Source organism: Metopolophium dirhodum, chromosome 1, assembly GCF_019925205.1.
Source record: "Metopolophium dirhodum isolate CAU chromosome 1, ASM1992520v1, whole genome shotgun sequence".
NCBI classification, from domain to species: domain Eukaryota; kingdom Metazoa; phylum Arthropoda; class Insecta; order Hemiptera; family Aphididae; genus Metopolophium; species Metopolophium dirhodum.
Genome location: NC_083560.1, coordinates 78,625,171 through 78,648,242, shown reverse-complemented (window position 1 = coordinate 78,648,242; position 23,072 = coordinate 78,625,171). Strand labels below are relative to the sequence as shown.

The 23,072-nt window shown below is 27.2% G+C and overlaps 1 protein-coding gene across 3 annotated transcripts in view; it reads left to right on the top strand.

Annotated features, from left to right (window-relative positions):
- LOC132933967 (protein kinase C) overlaps positions 1-21,040 on the top strand; it is a 40,029-nt gene extending 18,989 nt beyond the window's left edge. For 2 of the 3 annotated variants that reach the window (XM_061000241.1, XM_061000240.1), the window contains 15 exons: positions 218-278; positions 399-573; positions 5,188-5,219; positions 9,557-9,630; positions 10,174-10,315; positions 10,431-10,549; positions 12,681-12,843; positions 12,920-13,065; positions 13,174-13,299; positions 13,359-13,513; positions 14,158-14,296; positions 14,373-14,561; positions 14,682-14,828; positions 14,947-15,165; positions 15,827-21,040. In XM_061000241.1, the coding sequence (XP_060856224.1) occupies positions 218-278; positions 399-573; positions 5,188-5,219; positions 9,557-9,630; positions 10,174-10,315; positions 10,431-10,549; positions 12,681-12,843; positions 12,920-13,065; positions 13,174-13,299; positions 13,359-13,513; positions 14,158-14,296; positions 14,373-14,561; positions 14,682-14,828; positions 14,947-15,132 (1,854 nt within the window). In that variant the 3' untranslated portion in view covers positions 15,133-15,165; positions 15,827-21,040. The remainder of the gene's footprint in view (positions 1-217; positions 279-398; positions 574-5,187; positions 5,220-9,556; positions 9,631-10,173; positions 10,316-10,430; positions 10,550-12,680; positions 12,844-12,919; positions 13,066-13,173; positions 13,300-13,358; positions 13,514-14,157; positions 14,297-14,372; positions 14,562-14,681; positions 14,829-14,946; positions 15,166-15,826) is intronic. The other variant, XM_061000242.1, reaches the window with a different exon arrangement.
- The last annotated feature ends 2,032 nt before the right edge of the window (positions 21,041-23,072 follow it).

Genomic DNA, 23,072 nt, shown 5'->3' with positions numbered 1-23,072 from the left:
AAGTTGAAATACCTACCAAATTATTGTATAACCAATAAAACAGAAATTAATACAAATTCATAGGTACTTAATAAACTTCATTGCAATTTTAAACACCAATAAATAATAATAATAATACCTATCTTAACGGATAAGAATTTTAAATATGATATTGTTTTTCCAAAAAAAAAAAAATATATGTATAGTTTTTCATATTCCATTGTTATTTATTTTTTAGGTGCATTTAGAACCGCAAGGAAAGTTGCATCTTCGAATAGATCTGAAATGGAATTCAAAAGGTAAACGTGTAGTGTTATTTAAATAGGTGCTTCAAAATATTTTTTCACACATCTACAAGAAAAAAATTTTACTTTGAAAAATTGAAATTTCAAAGCATTACTGGTCTATATTTATATTAGAAATAAATTCATCAGATTTACCAGTTCGCCCATTGGAATTCAAAGAACGACAAGGCCTATTGAACCGAAGACGTGGAGCCATGAGGAGACGAGTACATCAAGTGAACGGACATAAGTTTATGGCGACATTCCTCAGGCAACCAACGTTTTGTTCACATTGCAGAAATTTCATATGGTAATGAAAACACTATTTAATAAGTTAGGTATTAAAAATTAATATGACGTATAATTATTAGGTAAATCTTAACAGGTAAATTAACGGTAAATCTTAATAGGTAATAACCCATTTGTAGGTAAATCTATGCGTTCGTAAAATAAAATAGACACATTAAAAAAAAAAAAAAAAATGTTTTTTTATTTAGAACTCTAGTACCATTGTGAAAGAGGAAAACATATTTTTACCTAATTACCTTTCATTAATTTTTGACTTTTGTGAACGTGCAATTTGAGTAAAATAATATCAAGTGTGAACTGCGACAACTGTGTCTTTGTGTTGTAATGCAAAATTAGCGTTTATAATTATTATTCAAACAATAGTATTTTGTAATTCTGTAATGGAAATATCTAAATTAAACTCGATAAAATATGTTTTATTTCAAGTAAAAATAAAATTCGAATTTTATTATACTTCCATATAATTATTTTCTTATTATGCCGCGCGTAGGTACTTACTATGGTTTCTATTGAATAGCAGACCATCTCTGATTGCTCTGTTCTTTATTTATATGCTTCAAGAACTGCATTTATAAAATAAAACTGAATAGAAGTCTAATTTTGTTACATATTTATTTTTTATCAAATAAATCGTTATTTCAGGTTTAAACTAAATTAAGCCCTTTTTAAGAAAATATATGAAAATCCGTAAACACCTGTTCAGAGTGTTTAAAATTCCCGGAAAATAAACTATGGTAGACTTATTAATGTCTATGTCAACATAAATTTAAAATGTATCAAGTAACTAATGCATCTTAACGTCTATGCCATTTGTGTTACATTGTAATTATTATATTATTAAACTTACATTTTCCATATAATATAATATACATTAAATTTTGTAAAAATCGATATTTAAACTCGCGACGTTTCTATCATATATATAATAGAATTAGTACATTAAAAATAAATTCATCTTGAAAACTTTTATAAAAAGTTTTAAATATTTTCTAGGTTTAATATATATTTTTAAAATATCATCAAGTACTAAATTGTATTTTCATTATAACAAATGTTTCATATGCTGCAGAATTATATCGGGAAATCATTATAATATGTAATATATATATTATATACTATATAACCAAAGTATTGCTATCATCTTTGTTTTTAAATTTTTCGTAAAATTCTGAAACTTTCAAGACTTGAGTATAATTTGATTATTATACTTAGTATATAATTGCAGATCAGTCCTGTACGGTATACCCATTACACTTATAATTTGTTATTTGTAGTTTCTGCTTATAAATGGGTGACGGTTGATTTGTTGATTTTTGTGTTTAAATGCAGTTTTTAACGTACTGTAGGCATCGTCTATATATTAACAATAATAATAAAAAAAAATAAATAAATAAAAAGAACTAAAAACTAACTTACTATTCATTATTAGCTTAGAGCTCAACTGGGTCACAAGTATTTTTTTTTTATTTAACATTAGTTTTCATTTTATCTACTGATAAATGTAGGTCATAATATTATACGATCAAACAAAAATTTTAAGCTTTTATAAGTATATCAGACTATTATTTAAATCATATTTTTTGCATTTTAAAACCATTAGGTACAATGGTACTATATGGTAGGTATATATTATAGTATTATACTCATATTAGGACCATACCTATTCATTTTTAATAATATATTCCTATTATTCTCTTATCTTGTATTTTTTTTGTATATGAAATATTTTACAAGCATTAAAATACAAAATGTCGTCATGCTTTTGTTGCGATGACAAATCCATCGAATTAAAACTTAAAATAACATTTTTGAAATTTGTTTGATTCCACACAATTTATTCCTACATCTGAAATAACTTGAAATATGATGAAAGGTACAAAAGCATTCTATAAGCATACTTAGTGTATAATATTATATAACACAGTAAAGCGTTTTACATTTTAAAGGCATTCAACGCATACCCAAAGATAAAATGTTAACAGCTGTCAATTTGTTTAATAATATATGCTCATAATATTTTAATTACGTATTTATATTTTGGTTTCATTCGCTCGCTATTACTGTACCTTAAATAGGTCAACAGACGTATTAGATAATAATAATTATACAGTAGATACATTGTATAAGGACCTATAAAATATGTAAAAATAACATTCTTTATACAGCGCAGATACATGTTTTATATTATCAATTAATTGTTATTGAGTAGAGATTAGATTTTAAAGTCTAAAAAACACAAAAAAATTAAAAAATTAAGTTTTAAAATTGTTCACTTATTTGAGTAAAAAATATAAAAATATTAACAACAAATATACCACAGAAAGTAAACATGTTCAATTGTATTTAAAAATCGTGGAAATAAACAAAGTGTGAAATTATTATTAATTATCCACGTGAAAAAACTAAAGTTACTATTTTAAACAATTAACTGCCTAATATATATTTAATTTTTTTTTTAGATATTAGGTCGCTGACTTAAAAGCTGAAAAAAATTGTCACGAATAGTATTATCTAATATTACTGTAAATGTGTAATGAAATTGCTATCGAGAATATTATCGCAGTTTTACATTTTTAGTTTCATTATTAATAATGTTTTTTTCCTCTTTCTATCTACATAGAATGCACAAAAAAATATTTGTAAAAATAATCCATCTTTTTTATATACATTTTTAATTCAGAATATAATATTTTAGTTAATTATTATATAGAATAAAATATGCTTGAGAATTCCTAAAATGTTTGAATGCCAAAAAATGCAAATTAGCCTAAGGGACCGTCGTGACTGAAACACATACTTATACTTATATGGAATTTTATCACTGCAGAATGATAAAAAAAAACTCACGCATCATATCTTCATCACCAATTATTATTATTATTATAAACAAAATTTAAAATAATAATATCTTCCCTTAACTTGTATCGATATTCGATGACCAGCGCATAACAATTAAATATTATACATCAGTACATCATGCTTTAATAATAATGAAACACCGATCGTTATAAGAAATCTGTATGTTGAGAATAATATTGACACGATAAGTAGAATCAAAATATAATAATAATAATAACAATAGTTTTTAATTATACTGATTTGTTTTTGGGAACATATATATACTAAACAGTGTTATTCCTTCATTATACATATTTTATTTAAACTATGAATTACGGAATATAGGTACTTGGTTTTTATTGTGCAACTTTATAAGAGGACACCACACATATGAGTGTTGTCTCCGTTTTACACACGTACGACAAAACGCATTTACCCAGTCTGAGTAGAACAAGCTCAATTTTGGTTCTAGAGTAAAAATACCTATTTGAACATGAATAGATGACAATATTTCGAAGAGCAAGATGGTGCGGTTTTTTCATTATTTCGAATATACCTAACACTTAATATATTGTTTGGATATTATAACGACCATTTCAACATTTTTAAACTACCTATAACTTTTTAAAAAACGCACCGTCTTACACACCAAAATATTCTTATATTTTAATTTTATGATAGGTATTTTTATTCTAAAACCAAAACGCGTTTTGTTCATGTCGTACGTGTGTAAGACGGAGACAACATATGGCGTCCGCTTAAGGAATGTCCTGTAACTACAAACTTCTTTTTTAAATAAGAATTAATAATTTTTAACTGTAAATTATTAATCAGATGATTTTTTTTTGAAAATTTTGACGTATCTTAATCGAAACTTGAATGAGTTGTTTCTGAGTTATTATCTTTACCTATTCCAGAATTAAAGATAGAAGTCCGTACTGGTTTTGCATAATATATAAAATAAATATAATATTTAGTCTAATGCATAAATTACATTTCATAATTATAAATCATACAATTTTAATAAACTTGTATTAACTATTATAGTTTTAAAATCATCAAAGCCTAAATCATCAAAATCTAAAAGATCTATTATCATGGAGTATTATCCTAGGTAATTAAAGTTTAATAACTCTGACAATACTCGTTTGAATTTCGATTTATAAAAATATATACATTTTCAAAAAAAAAATCATCTTGTTAACAGTATTTACAATATAAAAACAAAATGGTTTTTCCACTTAAAAAATAAATTTGTGTATCACCATAAGTTTGAATATACTTAAAAATTCTAAAAATCAGAAGAATTAAAGAAAAAATGGTGGAGGGGTATTATTGGTGATTCTCCCTATATATAATAAGTACCTAAATATTATTATAATTTATTAGTTGTACGCCGAATGACAATAGGCGCAAGATAATAAATGTCTGTTTTGTTCATTAATGGCAAACAATAATGAATAATTCGAGTGTTTCCACGATATGTCAATAAACAGTTCGTAATAATATTTGAATTAATTTTAACCGATATATTTCATTACCAATGTATATTTGCATAGGAAATGGTCGAAAACATCAAAATTGATAATGAAATATTATATGTCATGTTATATCGACTAATTGAAACCATTTTTACTGAATACTAATAATCCTTTTATTTTTTAACGATGAGATTTTAATGAAATTATATTTTTTAGAGTACCTACCTAGCTACTACAAAAGCACTAAAATTGTATATATTATTATTAAAAATTAATTTAAGCATTTTATTTTTAAGGGGATTTGGCAAACAAGGATATCAATGTCAAGGTGAGTTTAACTTCACAGTAATAATTTAGAATGTATAAATTTTTTTTTAGTTTATATTATTAGTGTTATGTTTTTTCCCATTGAAATTTTTAAATAATTAATAACAATAATAATAATAAAAATGTTAATTAAAAAAGATCAGACCCTTTCTTGGCTACCAGGGGTGTTGGTGATGGTGGTGGAGGGTGTTATCGTATTAAATTTCAAAGCAATTATTATTGGGACCCGAACGTTTTTCCCTCGAAATTAAATTTATTAAAAATTATTGCGAATATTATAATATTTAATTAAAAGTAAGAATACTTAAATTAAATATTCCAATATACACATAGCCCGTTAATTTATACAATTATATTAGATTATATTTTAAATAAATTAAATATATAAATAAAGAATTTGGATGACAAAAATCTAATTATAAACCTCTATGGGTGTAAAAAGCAAACACACAAATCCTACGAAATGTTTAATATCGAGATTGGTTCTACAACGACGTGCTTTTTTTTTTATACATAGGTATCTATATACCTATATACGTATATTTCGGTTAACGCTTTTTCGAGTAATAAAAAGTTGTATGCAGATAATAGATTGGAAACCGAACACAGGTGGTACATACCAGGCCTAAACACTATTGATATTTCCATGGCGGGTGAAAGCACAACTTCGCGCAATCACGCCCTAATACAGTAAAATTGTGTCTTCAGACTTATGTATAAAAAACCTAACTTTTTTTTCGTTGTCGTTTCATAAGAACAAATTAAAACGAGGTTTACGTGCTGTTTGGGTCCCGCCAGCGACTTTTCGTAGGGTTTTTTTTTATCCTCAACTGTGTATTTGGACTTATACACTGTTGGCGTTTGAAAACTGTTGCGGGACTTAAAATACTTTTGCAATTATTTTACACAACTCCGAATTCCATCGATTTTTTCACTGCGAGCTCGCCATATTAAAATTACAAAACATTTTCCCTTTTCGTAAGTTTATTGGCGAATTGCACGTAATGTTCAAAAAGGCAGGTAGATCGTATTTATAATCTCGAAAATAAGTATAGGATCAAACATTTTTGATTACCTATATATAATATAAGTAGCTATCTTCTATCATAGAAAGCTTCTATAAAAAGCTTTGACTGTCACATATTCCATAAATATTAATTTTAGAACAGCAAACCCAATGTATGAAAATTGACGGCGTTTGAAGTTTTTTGGACTTCCGATCAAAGTATAACATATATGTTTGACATCGAAATTGTGTTTTCAAAAAAATATATATATTATATTACCTATGATATGAAATCTTTCTCGGGAACATAACTATATTAACACAAAAAAGTTTTTATATTTAATCAACTATAAGTAAGCGTATTCTCTGAAAATTAGTTAATACCTATAAAGAATTTATAGAACACTATATATTATAATAATTCAACGATTTTTCTATTTTTCTATTGGAATTATTGTTTATTTTTTTCTTTGGTACAAAAATTCTGCCCGGGTCATTTTCTTGATTTCTTACTAGACTAAAATCTCGAATACATTTTGTAGTGTTAAAATTGGCGCTGATATTAGTTTATTGATAAAAATGAATTACAATTTATTTCAAATTCAAAGACGCTTAGGTATTAGGGATGGCTAATAAATAATAATCGAGTAAATATAACGTAGTATAGGTATACACATATATTACACATAGAATAACTTAGTTATAACTTTATCAATAATTCCCAATAAATCACTTATTATGACAAACACCCGACTCCGATTAGGAAACGGATGCAATCATACTATGCACGATTAATTAAAACCTGTTTCAACGCAAACATTGTTCGAAATTTTTAATGTAGGTACCTACCTTAATACGTCGTTGATCATTTTTCTAAAATAAAAAATAGTAATTATATTTACGCACATAGTTTTATTACCTTGATAATATTATTTTCGTAAACTTCTTGATATTAAATTCACAAGACCACGATTCGCTGACATCTACCTACATTTGTTGACGATGTAATTAAATAAATACTAATTAGCTGCAGTTGTTAATTTTTTAAATTGTTTTGTTAATTTAAATTAATTTGTTTTGACGAAATATACTTTGATTATTGTATAAAAATAAAATAAAATAACACTTATCAATCTACGGACTTGGATTTTGAGTAGATAATTGTATAAGGTGTGCTTTATAACTGTCAAAAACATTTTATTATATATTTATGTATAATAGATTTCAACCATTTTTACTTTCGAGTTTGTTAAAAACGTCCCGAGCTTGATAAACTAAAAAAAAACACCATTATAGTAATAAGCTGAACTGACAACCTAGTTTCAAATTTCGACCCGAACCATTTTTCGATTACCTTAATTTATGGTTGTTTTCGGATCATTATTGTGATCACGTCAGAATATGCTGGGCTCGACCAGATATTTTTACACTGTTTTGTGGTTATTTTTGTTATTATATATGTATTAAATTTGTTTTCCGAGCTTTAGTCAAACAGCCATTGTCAGTCATTGTTAAAACTTAAAAATGTTTTTCGTTATGTTATAAAATTGTAAACCGTAGTAATTTGTCAAGTAAATTATATCGATGAAAGTTTTCTTATTACGTTGAAACGTATCGTATGCGTTTCCTATTCTACATAACGAGCCAACAAATATGCATATATATGATACAGTCGAAACTCGAGGCAAAACGGTGTTAAAAATGTCGTCTAAACGTCCAATCGTATAATATATATTTTTGAATAATAATAATAATACATCACTCGTCGGCTGCCGACGATGAGAACGATTCGAGATTAACATTCAGTAAGATTTTTAATTTAAAAAAAAATAGCCTATCCCAGGCGGTGTTCACAAAAATAATTATAGACATAAATTATCTTATCCTCAAGAATATCATCAACACGCATGTGAATATTTTTAAGCTTTCGTCGAATTCGGAATCCACATAATCAGGATTCTGATTTATAGCGCACTAAAATACATTAAAATATGTACTTTTTTCTGTTCTCAAAAATGTAAAAATATGCACAATATTTATTTATTATTACTTAATTTTATTTTTATAATAATACCAACTATATTAATATTAAATTTTATTGTACATAAAAATTTAGTATTTAAAAAATGAGAACAATTTATATTCTTGGAAAACGTTTCTTTTTTTAAATTGGATTAAACTGCGAAGCTGCAGCCACTCTGAAACAATAAATTCAATCCAAATAACATAAATTCATATCTTAATTAACCTTCACATATTTTGATAAATATGTATCTGTTACATTAAATGACGTTTTATCTGAATATATAACATTATTCGCAGGTCATTTGGTACCTACGTTATTTTCCTGCAAACGTGCGGGCAGCATTATCATGATTTGTTTTGTGAACCACGTCGAATACTGTATGAAATGGGAAATGTTGATAAAAATAACAAGATTGATCTCATTTCCGGAATATTTATGAATTATGATTGTACTGTATGTCAATGACTGAATGACAAAACGAGTCAGCTTTAGGTTAACTGTCAGACTTAATATGCACGAAAACTGGTCGTTCTCTGTTATGGGCCGGCGTATATAGTTGTGTTGCTAGACCCTCGAGGGTACCTTGCATTTGCAGCCATTGCAAGACAAGTTAGTAAAAATAAACATTGTGCCTGCAATGGGGATGAAGAGTTGTGTAACAGTAAATGTCGTGGAAGTGCTTATTCTTGTAAAAACAAATAATATAATATAATAATATTATATAGTTTTAAATTTAAAAAAAAATATTAGGCACATCGTGTTTCAATTATTATTATTGGGATTCGCATGAATATCACGATAATTAGGTAGGTACCTATATTATGTATTTTGTCAATGACGTTAATTTTCGGTGTACGTAATTTACCAAACATTAAATTATTATATAGCATGGCGTGGGATTATTACTACATATCATTAATCTAATAATGACAAGGAGTTTCAATTTTTGACCAATATACACCCTAACATCTTTGAAAATATGCGAAACAAGCACGACCGTAGTAAAATATTCCCCAACATAATAAAGTTCTCGAAATATGCAAAAATTCGCAAAATACAATTTCATATTTCAATTCTTCGTGTTACATACTTTGAAATGTATTTATGTATAACTCTAAAACGTTCGGGTATGGGTATGCAAATCCTATAAGTTCCGAACCCTACACATAATGCAATAGAATATGTATCGTGCATGTCTGTGAAAAGTTGGCCAGGGTTTTTTCCTATTTAAAATATACGATATTTCAGTTTTCCCAAGTTGTCCGAATCTCAAACAACTAATGATCATGAATTAAAACGTTTACAGTTTGCACGTGTGTGGTCCACAAACGGTGTCATATGGAAGTGGTGACGATCTGTCCAGGATTCGGGATGAAAGAGGTAAGTGATTTAATTTTGTTGTATTATATGGGTACTTACAGACTTGGTGTGGTAGTATTCGGAACACCGTTCAAGTATTTTGAATAATTTTAGAATACTGGTTCCCAAGTATTTAAATTAATGCTTTATTCTGAATCCTTTTGATAGTATTTCGAATACTTTATTCAGATTACTTTTATAGTATTACAATTAAATTCTTATTCTAGTATTAACTGTTATATTGTAAATCATTAATTATCACAGTTAAATACAATATATTTTAAAATTGGCTAAAATTTCAAATTTTCCCAAAGACAAGTACTTATCATTATTTAATATCTACAACAAAAAATATATTAAAAGTATTTGAATACTCTTATAGTATTTTAAACATTTTATTTTGAATATTATTATTGTGACGTATTGGAATTAAATATTTTTATACATTTTTCATAAATCATAAGTATTCGAGTATTTATTCTATATAATTATTGAAAGCATGTTTGTTATATACCCATAAATCTTCTAACATATAATATACAAATACGTTTTTCTGTGTTGTAGTTGAGTCAAGGAAACCAATCTCAACGGTTCAGTGTCAATGTTCCTCATAGATTCAAACCACATACTTATAAGATATTTACGTTTTGTGATCATTGTGGTTCGCTACTTTACGGAATCTATAGACAAGGACTACAATGTGAAGGTTTTTATACTTATAACTTTTCATTTTATGTTTTTAAAACACGATTTATATTATATATGTATATATATATAAAAGATAATGTATTAATGTTTTCAATTATTATGTTTATGTCTAGTATGTACTCTAAATGTGCACAGGAGATGTGTGAAAAACGTCGCGAATAACTGTGGCATTAATCCTCGCGAAATGGCAGATACATTACGAAGCTGTGGTTTGAATGTCAGCAAAAATGTTGTAAGATTTAAACAATTTCATATTAATTTTAAAGATACTCATTGTTTGTTTACAAACGACAAAGCTGGGCTAGTTTACATTTTTAAAATTATTAAAATTATATGGAGTATAAACTATAGTTTGAGTTGAACAAAAAAAATTAATTTTTATTGGTACGTTTTTATATCAAAAAATTCTCTATTGTACAGAAAGTGTCAAGTTTACCTCTTCGTTGAGTAAGTCACTGTAATAAGGTATGTGTTAAATTTGAATTAAACGATAAATTATTGCATACGAAAAACGATTCTGAGCGAAGACGGTTTGTTACCCTATATTACTAAGCATATTATAATATAAATTTATATTACTACTATAGTAATTTATTTTACTATAAGAACCTTTTTAGTACTATAGATTGAATTCATTTTTGATGAAAACAAATTTTAATTTATTATATTATTAATATTTAATCATTATAATAGTAGCCAGTAGGTATAGGTATATTCATATATATTCTATCTATTCTATTGTTTATAACTTTTGATTCAATACCGACTTACCGTGTGGATAGGTTCGTAATATAAAGCAATATTATTAGCATACAATTAATCTAAATGTTTTAAAAATGTCATTGTATATATTAAATATAATAATATACGTAAAAGTTTTAAATCCCCACAGAAAATAACTAAAATCGTAAAAATTTGTTTAAATATCTACTTTCAACCAAATTTGAACTTAAAAGTTGGTTCCAACCATGAACTACTTTTGAGAACCCTTGGGTTATATTGTCAAGTCTTAGCTGTGAAAATTTAACTTATTATAATATGTAATATTATTTATACTTTTATATATTTTGAACTACAAAATAATAATCAATTAATGTTTGTGATTTTGGCAAATGTTGTCGAAGTTTAACAGGACGCTACACCGCATATGTGTTGTCTACGTCTTACAAATGTACAACATATCAAAAATTTTTATAGATAGATCCACTCAGGCTCTTTAATATTTAAGATTCCAAATTGATATACAGTATAATTAAGAAAATTATCTGTGAAATATCATTTTTTTTTTGATATCACTTATACGAAAAAAAGTTCTTACTGTTTCAAAATCCAATTATTTTGTGTTCATCAAATATGAATAACTTCTTTTGTACCTAGTTCCAATATCGAAAAAATTAAAACTATATTTCACAGCCAAAGTTCTCTTTTTTATGTGGTGAAAATGCGTTTCTTAGTTATGACTGTATAGTCTTCTTGGTTCTTTCCCGTGAGAAACAGATACTGTTATGTTTTACATTAGTAAGTTACACTTGTGTAGCGTCCTCCTAACTTTAAATGTTTCTACAAGAAAAACATCGTGCATATGTATTTTTAATATTTTAAAGTAGCTATATAATAATAACTTATAAAGAAATTTGCATTAAAAGTACTAAGTTTTTAATTTTTACCTTTTTAAAGTTTCAACTATATTAAACCTAATAAAATACTGTAGTTGCAATTTAAAGCATTTTTTCAACTAAAAATCATGTAGGTACTTCTACAAAAAAAAAAAAAATTGTAAAATCCATATACTCATCACTTCGCTGAGGATCTAAAATATACGAGTACTTTCGTAGTTTTTGAACAAAGTTCAGTTAATAGTTATAAATGTATACTATTATTTTCATAAAATACTTATATGTTTTGTGCACATTAAGCACAATATTGTTGAACAGAAGGTACATTATATTTTGTGCAAATCGTTAGTAAAAATATTTTCAACATAATCAACAGATGATAAAAACATTTAAAAATTACAAAATATTTTAAATTAAAACATAGGAAAAAATATTAGGTAGGTACCTATATAATATACTATTTTAAATTTAATGTATTGTAAGACGTACCTAAATTACTTGTTAAGCTTACGCCACACTATAGTAAAAAATCAACTCATATTAAGTCTATTATTTAGCACATGTTTAAATATTAGCTAGGTAGTTCTCCTGTTTCATAGTTGTAGAAAAAGTTACTTTAATTGTTAGTGTCCAGCTTGTCGAGCAAGATTTTTTAGATCTTATAATAATTGTAACAATGATATATCCAATCATAAAACAGTCTAAAAAAAAGAAAATAGTTAACTTTAAATTAATATAAATTTATAGGACTGGCCTGGTGGAAATGGTAGTTTTAGCATCAGCAGTGTTTCAGGAAGTGGAAGTGGTTTGCACCGTGATCTCAGTCAACAATCTTCCACTACCTTATTGAGCATAATGTCTGATAAGCATTCCTCACACGACAAACGAAGTAACGACAAAATGTCTAAAAGTAAAAATTTAAAATATATTCATACTTTAAAATATACTTATTATTATAAATACGTTTTTCTAAATTGTATTTTCAGTGAATCAAAGCATGAGCTGTTTTAACTTAGGTAATCGAAAAATGAGTGTAACAGATTTTACTTTCATAAAAGTGTTGGGCAAAGGAAGTTTTGGCAAAGTGATGTTGGCTGAAAAACGAGGAACTGATGAAGTCTACGCTGTCAAAGTAAGATTCATATTTTATTATAATATAACTGATACACCATACACGATAACAATGTGAACAAACAAGTAGGAATAATATTTATAACATGATGATTTGTTTGTTCTTCAGGTGTTGAAAAAAGACGTGATTGTGCAGGACGATGACGTTGATTGCACCATGACTGAGAAACGTATTTTAGCTCTCGCGGCTAAACATCCGTTTTTAACGGCTTTACATTCTTCTTTTCAGACCAAGGTACGACGCATCTTCTATTTTATTTTGAATACATTAATAATATTTTTATGTATGTATAGGATCGGTTATTTTTCGTCATGGAATATGTGAACGGTGGCGATCTGATGTTTCAAATACAAAGGGCTAGGAAGTTCGACGAGCTACGCGCTAGATTTTACGCAGCAGAAGTGACACTTGCTTTGCAGTTCTTACATCGGCACGGTGTAGTTTATAGGTAAATAAGTAAATCTGTTCCGGAAACATATTTATTATACGTCTAGAACTCTAGAGTAGATACAGTTGGCCGGTTCAACGATACGGTCATATGACATATAGATACTCATATGATTAGGTATATATGAACACAACTCACGCGTTCTTTTGGGAACTGTATTGTGTTTGGAGTTACTTAATGTATAATAATTATATGATGTCCAGCCCAGTTACTACATTTTATATACTCATTTATATATTTACATAAATACTCGCCAGGAAACGAACAAAATATTTAGTATACCCCGTGATTTGTTTTTATTTCTTGAGTTGAAGCTATCGTATGAAATGATATGAATGGATTTGAGTACCCAAATTAGTAAATGTCACAATGTTTATATTATTTATACCGAAACAAATACACTGTTATAATTAAAAAGTAAACACAACATAGTGCAATAGCGACAACTGAAGCTTGAAAAGTCTGTTGAAAAATCTACTTAATAATATTATTTTCCGTATAGTTGATTAATGAAAAACTCCTTCCGAAATTGTCTGGAGTGTTGTTTGCGCCATACTTTAACTTAATCGTATATTAATAATATATATTATGCTATTTGAATATTACTATTTTAACACCGATGTGTCGTTTTGTTTTGTTTGTAGAGATTTGAAGTTAGACAACATATTATTGGACAACGAAGGCCACTGTAAGCTTGCTGATTTTGGAATGTGCAAAGAAGGAATAAGTGACGGAGTAACTACTACCACATTTTGTGGAACCCCTGATTACATAGCTCCTGAAGTATGAAAATGTCAAATATTTATTTTTACAGGCTGTTATCATAGTTTTTATTTTAATTAATTTTAAAACTAAATAGATTCTTCAAGAATTAAATTACGGAGCAAGTGTCGACTGGTGGGCCTTGGGTGTTCTTATGTATGAAATGATGGCTGGCCAACCGCCATTTGAAGCTGACAATGAAGATGATCTTTTTGAATCTATTTTGCACGATGATGTTCTTTATCCTGTGTGGCTCAGTAAAGAAGCAGTTTCCATTTTAAAAGGGGTAATTATTACAGCTCTATCATAGGTTGAAGGCCAAATAAATTTATCACAATCATAAATTGCATTGAAAAATGCTTTATATTTCATACTAATGCTAATAGCATTTTTACTATCAATTTAGTTCATGACAAAAAACCGTAACAAGCGTCTTGGCTGTGTGGTGGCTGATGGCTTAGAATCAGCTATAAGAATCCATTCATTTTTTCGAGATTTGGATTGGGACGCCTTAGAAAACCGTCGTGTCAAACCGCCTTTCAAACCAAAAATTGTAATTTTTGTATTTATTTGTATAACATATATTATACAGAAAATCTTCTGGGAATCGCTTATAGTTAAATTAATTGTAGTTTAATCTATATATTTTTATAATTTATTTACCTTGTTAGAAAAATAAAAAAGACGCGATGAACTTCGATGCTGAGTTCACTAAGGAAGAACCAGTATTGACACCTGTGCCCGTGGATGTAACTTTATCTATTAACCAAGAAGAATTTCAAGGGTTCTCATTTGTCAATTTCGACTTCAATCCAAGCAAATTCATCTCTTCTCAATCTTCAGATTCTTCTAAATAATAATAATCCTACAAAATAAAACATTTAATTTTGGTGAGTACTGAGTATAATATTTTTAAGATTTATTTTTATTTTTTTTAAATAAAACTTTACCACCTAAAATTTACATTTAGTAGTTCCAAGTCATGTATTACAAAGTATTGCCACATTTTAGTACATATAAAACTATATTTTTGGGGATCTATGTAGGTTATCTTTGGAAATCTGGTGTACAAAACTACACACAGTTGTGATTTATTGTGATTTGTGACGAATTTTGGACTTTTTATATAAATAAGTTAATTAATTCAATTTTGCATTTTCAATTTTAAAAAAATGTTTATTTATAGGACTAATTTGCAATCAAAACATTTCAAGTAAATTGTATATATTTTAATACATTTCCAAAAATCAAATAATTTTCTATTTGTTTTTTATTATGAAACATTAATTATGTCTTTTAAGTATAAATATTAAAATATTTAATATCAATTAAATACACCATGATCGAGATTCGTGTTTGTTAAGTACTTAGAAGTTTGTGTTTTTTTCACTATATGGCAATACATGAGAAACATAGCAAACAACAAAATGTATTTAAGTTGTGTATTTTTTGAGTAGCCTGATAGTGGAAATTTGGGAGAAGACCTATTTACTATTCACTAACCTGTGTAGAAATCTAATATTTTAATCATCCTATTTATTGTACTTACAGCTGAAAACCGATTCGAAGAGAATTTTAACGAACAATCTGCAATAAACAAAAGTGATTGTTATGTGATATGCACAAGTCTACATATTGGTATTATTACTCACGAGTTGCCTCTAATATAGTATATAAAAAACTTCTATTAAGATTATCACTCTAATGTTTGTCTAGTCTAGGATCAATTAAGCGAATCGATCGATCCTGCAATATTGATTAGTTTAGCTAAATCTAAAGTACCTAATTTATTATTAAAGTAAAATATACCCGTGCTCGAAATGATCTAGAATTCTATCGTAAATTAAACAGTATTATTTTGCATTTTATTATATAACCAAACTAGTCACTATATTATTATCGATCGTATAATCACCCTCGAATATCACTCAATTATTTAATATGTATATATGTTAATTGAACGTTAATTTACTGCGAATTACGATACTTATTATTTTTTACTACGCTATGTATTTTTGTTTAACATTATAAATGTCTATACAAAATGACCATCAAATATTCGTCAATCTTAATGACATACAATTCCGTGTGATGTGACCGAAACTGAATTCACATAGTAACACATAAGTAACGTGAAATTCTAATACTTACCTACGAATTTGTTATGATCTAATTATTATAATATATTATTATATAGTAACCAACGTCGGAACTTTCAAATTAATTTATAATTATTTTGCTGCCTAAAACGCGTAAATAGTCCAATAAAAAAAACATCGTGGAACTTTGGACGTATTTATAAAATATATACATACCCTTGAATAAAATATATATATACATATTATAAATATTATATTATTTTATTTATATGTATATTATATATTATTATTATTTTTTATAAATAATAAGTACGTCCCGAGGATCTCAAATGCTTTGAAAGCGGCTCGTCCAACAATGGACTCAAAACTAATGTATTATAAATTATAATTTAAAATTAGTCTCGGGTTACCTGTATCGAACAACAATCATTTTTAGATTTAAATACAAACTCGATTAAGTCATAATATAATATAATATATTATATAGATTATAGGTATATTATTATTATAAATTTTATTGTAAACTAGTTTCGTTAAAAAAGAAAAAGGAAAAAAAAACTATAACAAATTTATTTTTAAAAACAATTGTATTGTTTTTTTTTCTCAGATTAGACATAAAAGTGTGTTCATTCAAGTGGCCTTTAAATGTTTAATTTTTAGTAAAGTACGCAATATAATATAACGAAGACACGGACCATTTAGTAAATATAAATATATCGAACAAACATTACCTATGTTTCATGTGTTAAAATAGGATATCAAAATAATTTAAAGGACAATTTATTGAATGGCCATACTCGTAGCCCGTACATAAACAATAAAATATATAATGTAGAATAATACGCTACAGACGTTCTTCTATTTTATTCTTTTTTTAAACGTGACCTGCAGCAGAACAGGGTCGTATTGTGGAACGGTATGTACAATATCGAATCTGTTATCTGTTTATCCGCACTAATTAATATTATGTTTAAATTATTTGGTTTCTACGGCACTAGAACCGCGTATAGGAATAATGATATGTAATACGCGCAAACGAACGATCGCTTCCGCTGCCGCCGACGATACGGTACGAAATATTTCGCTTTCGGTCGAAAATGGACACGTCTAGGTACCTGAATAGTTTTCGTCTTGCAGTTGTCATGTGTTAGGTACACATCATTGCACAGAATAATATGTTCAAAAGACGTAATATTTTGCGACCGTTTCACGTTATCCCGCTAATATTATTATACTAGGTGTATCTGGAAGATTTATGACATGTTTAAATAAATGTAATTTTAGTGAAAAATCCTCCAGGTACACCCGGCATAGGGTAAATATAATAAACGAGTTCCCAACGATCATGAAATATAAACGCATACGATTTTTCAACCCAACAACGCAATAACGACGATTCAAGTCTCCGTGTACAGTGTACACATGCGATAATTACGTACTTGATGGCGGATGATTGGTGCACTTAATAATATTACCGTGTTATTATAATATTATTCTCTGTGCGTTTCAGCTTCGGCTTTTCTGCCATTTGTTATTTTCGGTGTGTTTATCTTAACGTTAATAAACGCTTATAAAACGTTAATATTCAAACACCCGCACTTCGTCATCGACATCGGTGCCACTTTTAGAAGACTTCTCAAACCAATAACGCATATTATGTTGACGATTCCTATAGGAAAACGATTAAAATCAGCAGATTTTAAATCTGATCCATTGGAAATATTTCGGTCGTTGTATAGATCAACTGGTGTGCCGCAAATTCATATATTACATTTCGATTGATCCTCTACAAACGTAATATTATATTGATTTTCAGTGGAATTTGTGTGCGTATTAGAATTGTTAACCAAAAACCATATATTACTCGTTTTTATATTACTTATAAGTATTTTATATCACAATATTATATTATTGCTTACTCGACCGATTAGCTTGTAATAATACCGTGTGGGAAACGTTTAAACGACGCATTCGATTCGAGATTTTACTGTGTAATTTGCGGTTAGATTTTAAAACTGACATTCGTATTCTGCTATGCCAGCAATATTGTGCCAACGATACTTAATGGAGATTACCAGACTTGACACTAATAATACGGACGCGGCTTTTATTTTTTCTTGTTAATCGTCCGGGCTTTAGGAACAAAATAAAGTAACCGTATATAACGACGAACTTTTAAACCGTTTGGTTTGTTCAGATCAAACATTCATATAGGTACATGTAAACCGTACATCTAATACCTAGTTACGTGTTAGATTCGAACGGAAAGCGAATATCCTAAATAATGCAAGACGTGTTGTTATACTTTTACAATATTATTATACCCCACGAATAATAAATAATAATAATTTCGAACAACTAAGAATTATCTCATCGACCCCTGTAAATATAAACACATAATAAACATACACCGTCGAAGGATTTTACGGAAACTTTATATTATTACGATATATTATATAATCGATACATATATTATAATATTACATATTAGGTACCTACTATACACGATTTATAAAATATAATATATATACATTGTAAATTGTAATGGCACTAATATAAAATATTATGTAACTTCACGACGTGCAACCCTTCCACCGACACTGTTCTACAATATTTGAAACATAATAATTATATATTAATACAATAATTTTGATATAGATCTGCTTAGTTTTCGTTTACAACAGTAGATTAACGTTATTTTACATACGGGTTCTAACGGATCATATTTATATCTATAAATAACATATTTTAAAAAAAATATGTCTTTTTAACGTTTCCTATTTATAATATAATATTATACTATATACGATTATCCTCATAAAAGCAATTTAAGAATTATGTACAATTTATATAGACATTTTTTTTTTTTTTTTTACAGCTATTGATATAAATAGGCTTATCAATAACGATAAACGTGTTACTTATAGGTGTTTTCATATTTTGGTCGGAGACCGTAGTTTATAGCTTAATTTTTTAATGATTTTGTTAATTTGAATTCTATGAAATCCGAACGACTTTACGATGACGATGACGACGTACCTATTTTGGAATAATAAAAAAATTAAAAAAAAAAAAAGATAAATAAATAAAATATATTATTATAAAAGCTATTAGTGATAATAACTTAGGTTTAATTATAAAAAAATTCTAATATAATATATACCATTAGTGATTAATTATCTATATATTTATATATACATATAGAAAGGCGTAAAAATATGTCAACATGACATATTATATTATTTACTTTTAATGTTCAAAACTGCGTCGTTTATAGTATATAATATAATATTATATTATTATATACTCGTATTATATTATGCACAATTATTTACGTTGTCCGAATTGGATATATTATTATTATTATTATTATTATTATTATTATTATTATTATTATCATTACTATAATAGTGTTAGGAAAACATACAACAAAGCATTACATTTTATTAATACGCAATTATCATTAGTTAAAATGATTACCACTTATATAAAGAACATTTATGCACTTAAATTTATTAATTAATTATAATACTACGTTCATTATATTATGGGCTTGTCAATTTTATTTATTTGTTTCAATCTTCTTCTGGGTGCTGAAAACTTCCCAATATTTGTTATTATTACTTATTATTATTTACGTTAACAATGTTAATTGTTCGTGGCTATGAAAAGTTCACTGATTATTTTCCAAAAGTCTTTTTATTTTATTATATAGATGTAGGTAGTGTAATATGTAATATTACTGTATGGTTTTTAATCATTTTAATATTATTATAGTTTTTGTGTGAAAATCACGTGTTCTATTAAACTATATTTATGTTTAAATAATTAATTTTATAATACATTGATTGGAATCAAATATATACCTAGTTATTTTTGTTATTCTGTTTAACAAACTTTAAAATCTCATCCCAAAAGTTAATTATTTAACGTTTATTATTATTATTATTATTATTACTCTAAATCAATGATTATATGTATATCTCTAAATATTATATGCAAAACGACCTAGTCATCACATATTTGTTATCACCAAGGTACTTTTAGGAATTATTATCATTATTATTATTATTATTATTATTATTATTATTATTATTATTATTATTATTATTTTTATTATTATTTTTATTAATGATCATACCTCTATCTTTGTTGTGTACGCAGTGTAGTTTTTTTTAGTTCATGTTTTTTCTATTCAGTATTATTAATTAAGTTTATGTAATTTTATTATATTTCTATATGTTTTAATGATTTTTCCTTTATATGATTTAAAGCCGTTTGTTTTTAAAATGTTTTTCGTTTCATAACTATTATGTTATAATAATGTATTATTTTTGATGTTGTTGAATTTGTTTTGAGTCATTACAGTTACGTTATAATTTTGTGCCAAAATGTGTGTTTAAATTAATATTGTATTTGATCGGTATTTAATTTAATAATTTTTCATTTATGTCTATTCCTTTAATACCTCGCGCTTTTTAAAATACTAATAATGAGTTATACAATTTAAATTTTATGTTATTTATTAATAAAAACAAATTATATTACTTTGATATGTTTTTAAAAAAAGAAAAAATCATGCTATAGCTTACAGGAAATTGTAATTTTAATAATTAATTTTAACATTTTTTGTTGTTGTTTTTTTTTTTTTTTAATAAAATATCAAATGAGCCTTACAATTTTGTCATTATTTTAATTATATATTCTTTTATTTCTAAACGAAATTATACTGTTTAGTGTGTTCGTTTTAAAAATAATAGTAGTTTATATTAACTGATAAAATCCTCAACCCTTATCGCTAAAAATAATAGCATTATATAGTTTATGTGTTGCCTCAGAAATTTTTGAGATTTGCGTGGTGGAAGAGATTGGGATTTTAATGGTTAGTTCTGGTTATTTTTAAATTTATAATTATGCCACGCCAGTTGTATAAAAAAAAATGATTCATTTATTAGTTCATAATATTGGTATAATTTAATGGACTAAATCACGTTAAATCAACCATCGTTTATGTATGCTCACTAGTCACTAGTTATTGGTTCATTAAATGTTTAGTGATTGTGTATGTAACCCGGCAATAGTAGTTAAATAGTTTAAGGCCAAAAGGAGGTCCCGAGAAATATACCCAGGACGATGTACATAAAATATTTATGACAAATTATCAGCTACATCGTGATTGCCGGCATTCTGCAACACATTATTATTTCTAAATTAATAGCCTCCACTGATTACATAATATAAGGCGCGTACACACTAGCGCACCCTGTGCGGCGAATAAGGTGTGTGAACAATGCATGTGTTCGCTCATGAAGACGAAGTTTGCGGCCTATTCGGCCAATTCGTCAACGTTCGGCGAATAAGTCGTGCAAGCACGCATGACGAGCCGATCGTTGTTGGTATTTTGGTATGCTTAAAGGAACACCGCGAATATGACGTGTGTGCCCATCTGGATAGTTAATTTTGTATTCTAAATATTTCCCATTTGTATTAGTTTATGATTTAGGATTTAAAATATGGCATGATATGCATAGACGCAATTTGATTGGAACTAGGAAAATCTGCATTTACTTAAATTAAATATTTGTTTTAAGTATTATATTGACAGCTTATAATTTACTTATGTCCGTTTCACCAGCCCCCCCCCCCCCCCATATTGAAATCCCAGATTTTTTTTGCACTAAAAATTAGCATGCAATTAGCATGAATTGGCAAGACTATTTTTATTATTTGAATGACCATATTTAATGAAAAATAAGCAAAAAACTTTGGGGGGGGGGGGCTGTTGAAATGTTTCACCAACCCCCAAGATTGAAAAAAAAGATTTTCCGGAATTTTCTTTCGCCAATAATTGGCACGCAATTAGCATGAATTGGAACGCCCACCCACGAAATTCGCACGCCAATAGTTACCGAGCTATCGGTATTTCTTATTATGACTACTAATATGAAAAGTGCACAACCCTGATTACTGGACACAATTTGTTTACGTTTATTGTACGATAGGATGAGACAACTTGTATGCAGTCGAGTCTATTTGAAAAAAAAATGATTGAACTTTTTGACTTCGGGAGGCAACCAGTAGGTAACACAGCACCTTTGCTTTGGTCCTATTAAAGTTTTGACGTATATCTATATAAGGTACAATTATATATCATATCATTATTTTATACATCAATTACAATTTATAACTAATATAAATGACGTATATAGTCAAATATTATACATAAAACAAAGTAACACAAGATTAAATAAATTTACTACTTTTTATATATTTAACCTATTTGAAAATAAAATAACAAAACGAACAAATTTAATTTTATACTTGAATTTATATTGTGTAAATTAGAATTTCACAAGGAACTGTGGTGGTTTCTTTGACCGTCTTTGGTTTTTTTAGTAAATCGTCGAAGATTTCCCAGTTGTGGGGTCCACGTTTACACAACGCAAAATAGTGACCTATTGATGATCTAAGACGACTTAATCCACGACGATTGCTGCAAACTCCTCTAAGTTCAAAACTTTTTCCCGAATATTGTAGAACCTCAGGAATGTTTTTTAGTTGAATTTCCAGTTGAGGAAGAGCCTCTGAACTATATTCATTAACATTTTCTCCTAAAACCATATTTTAATAATTCATAATATTTTATCAATATTGATTTTAATGATTTTCCATATCATCTTTTTTATGTTTATATTTTT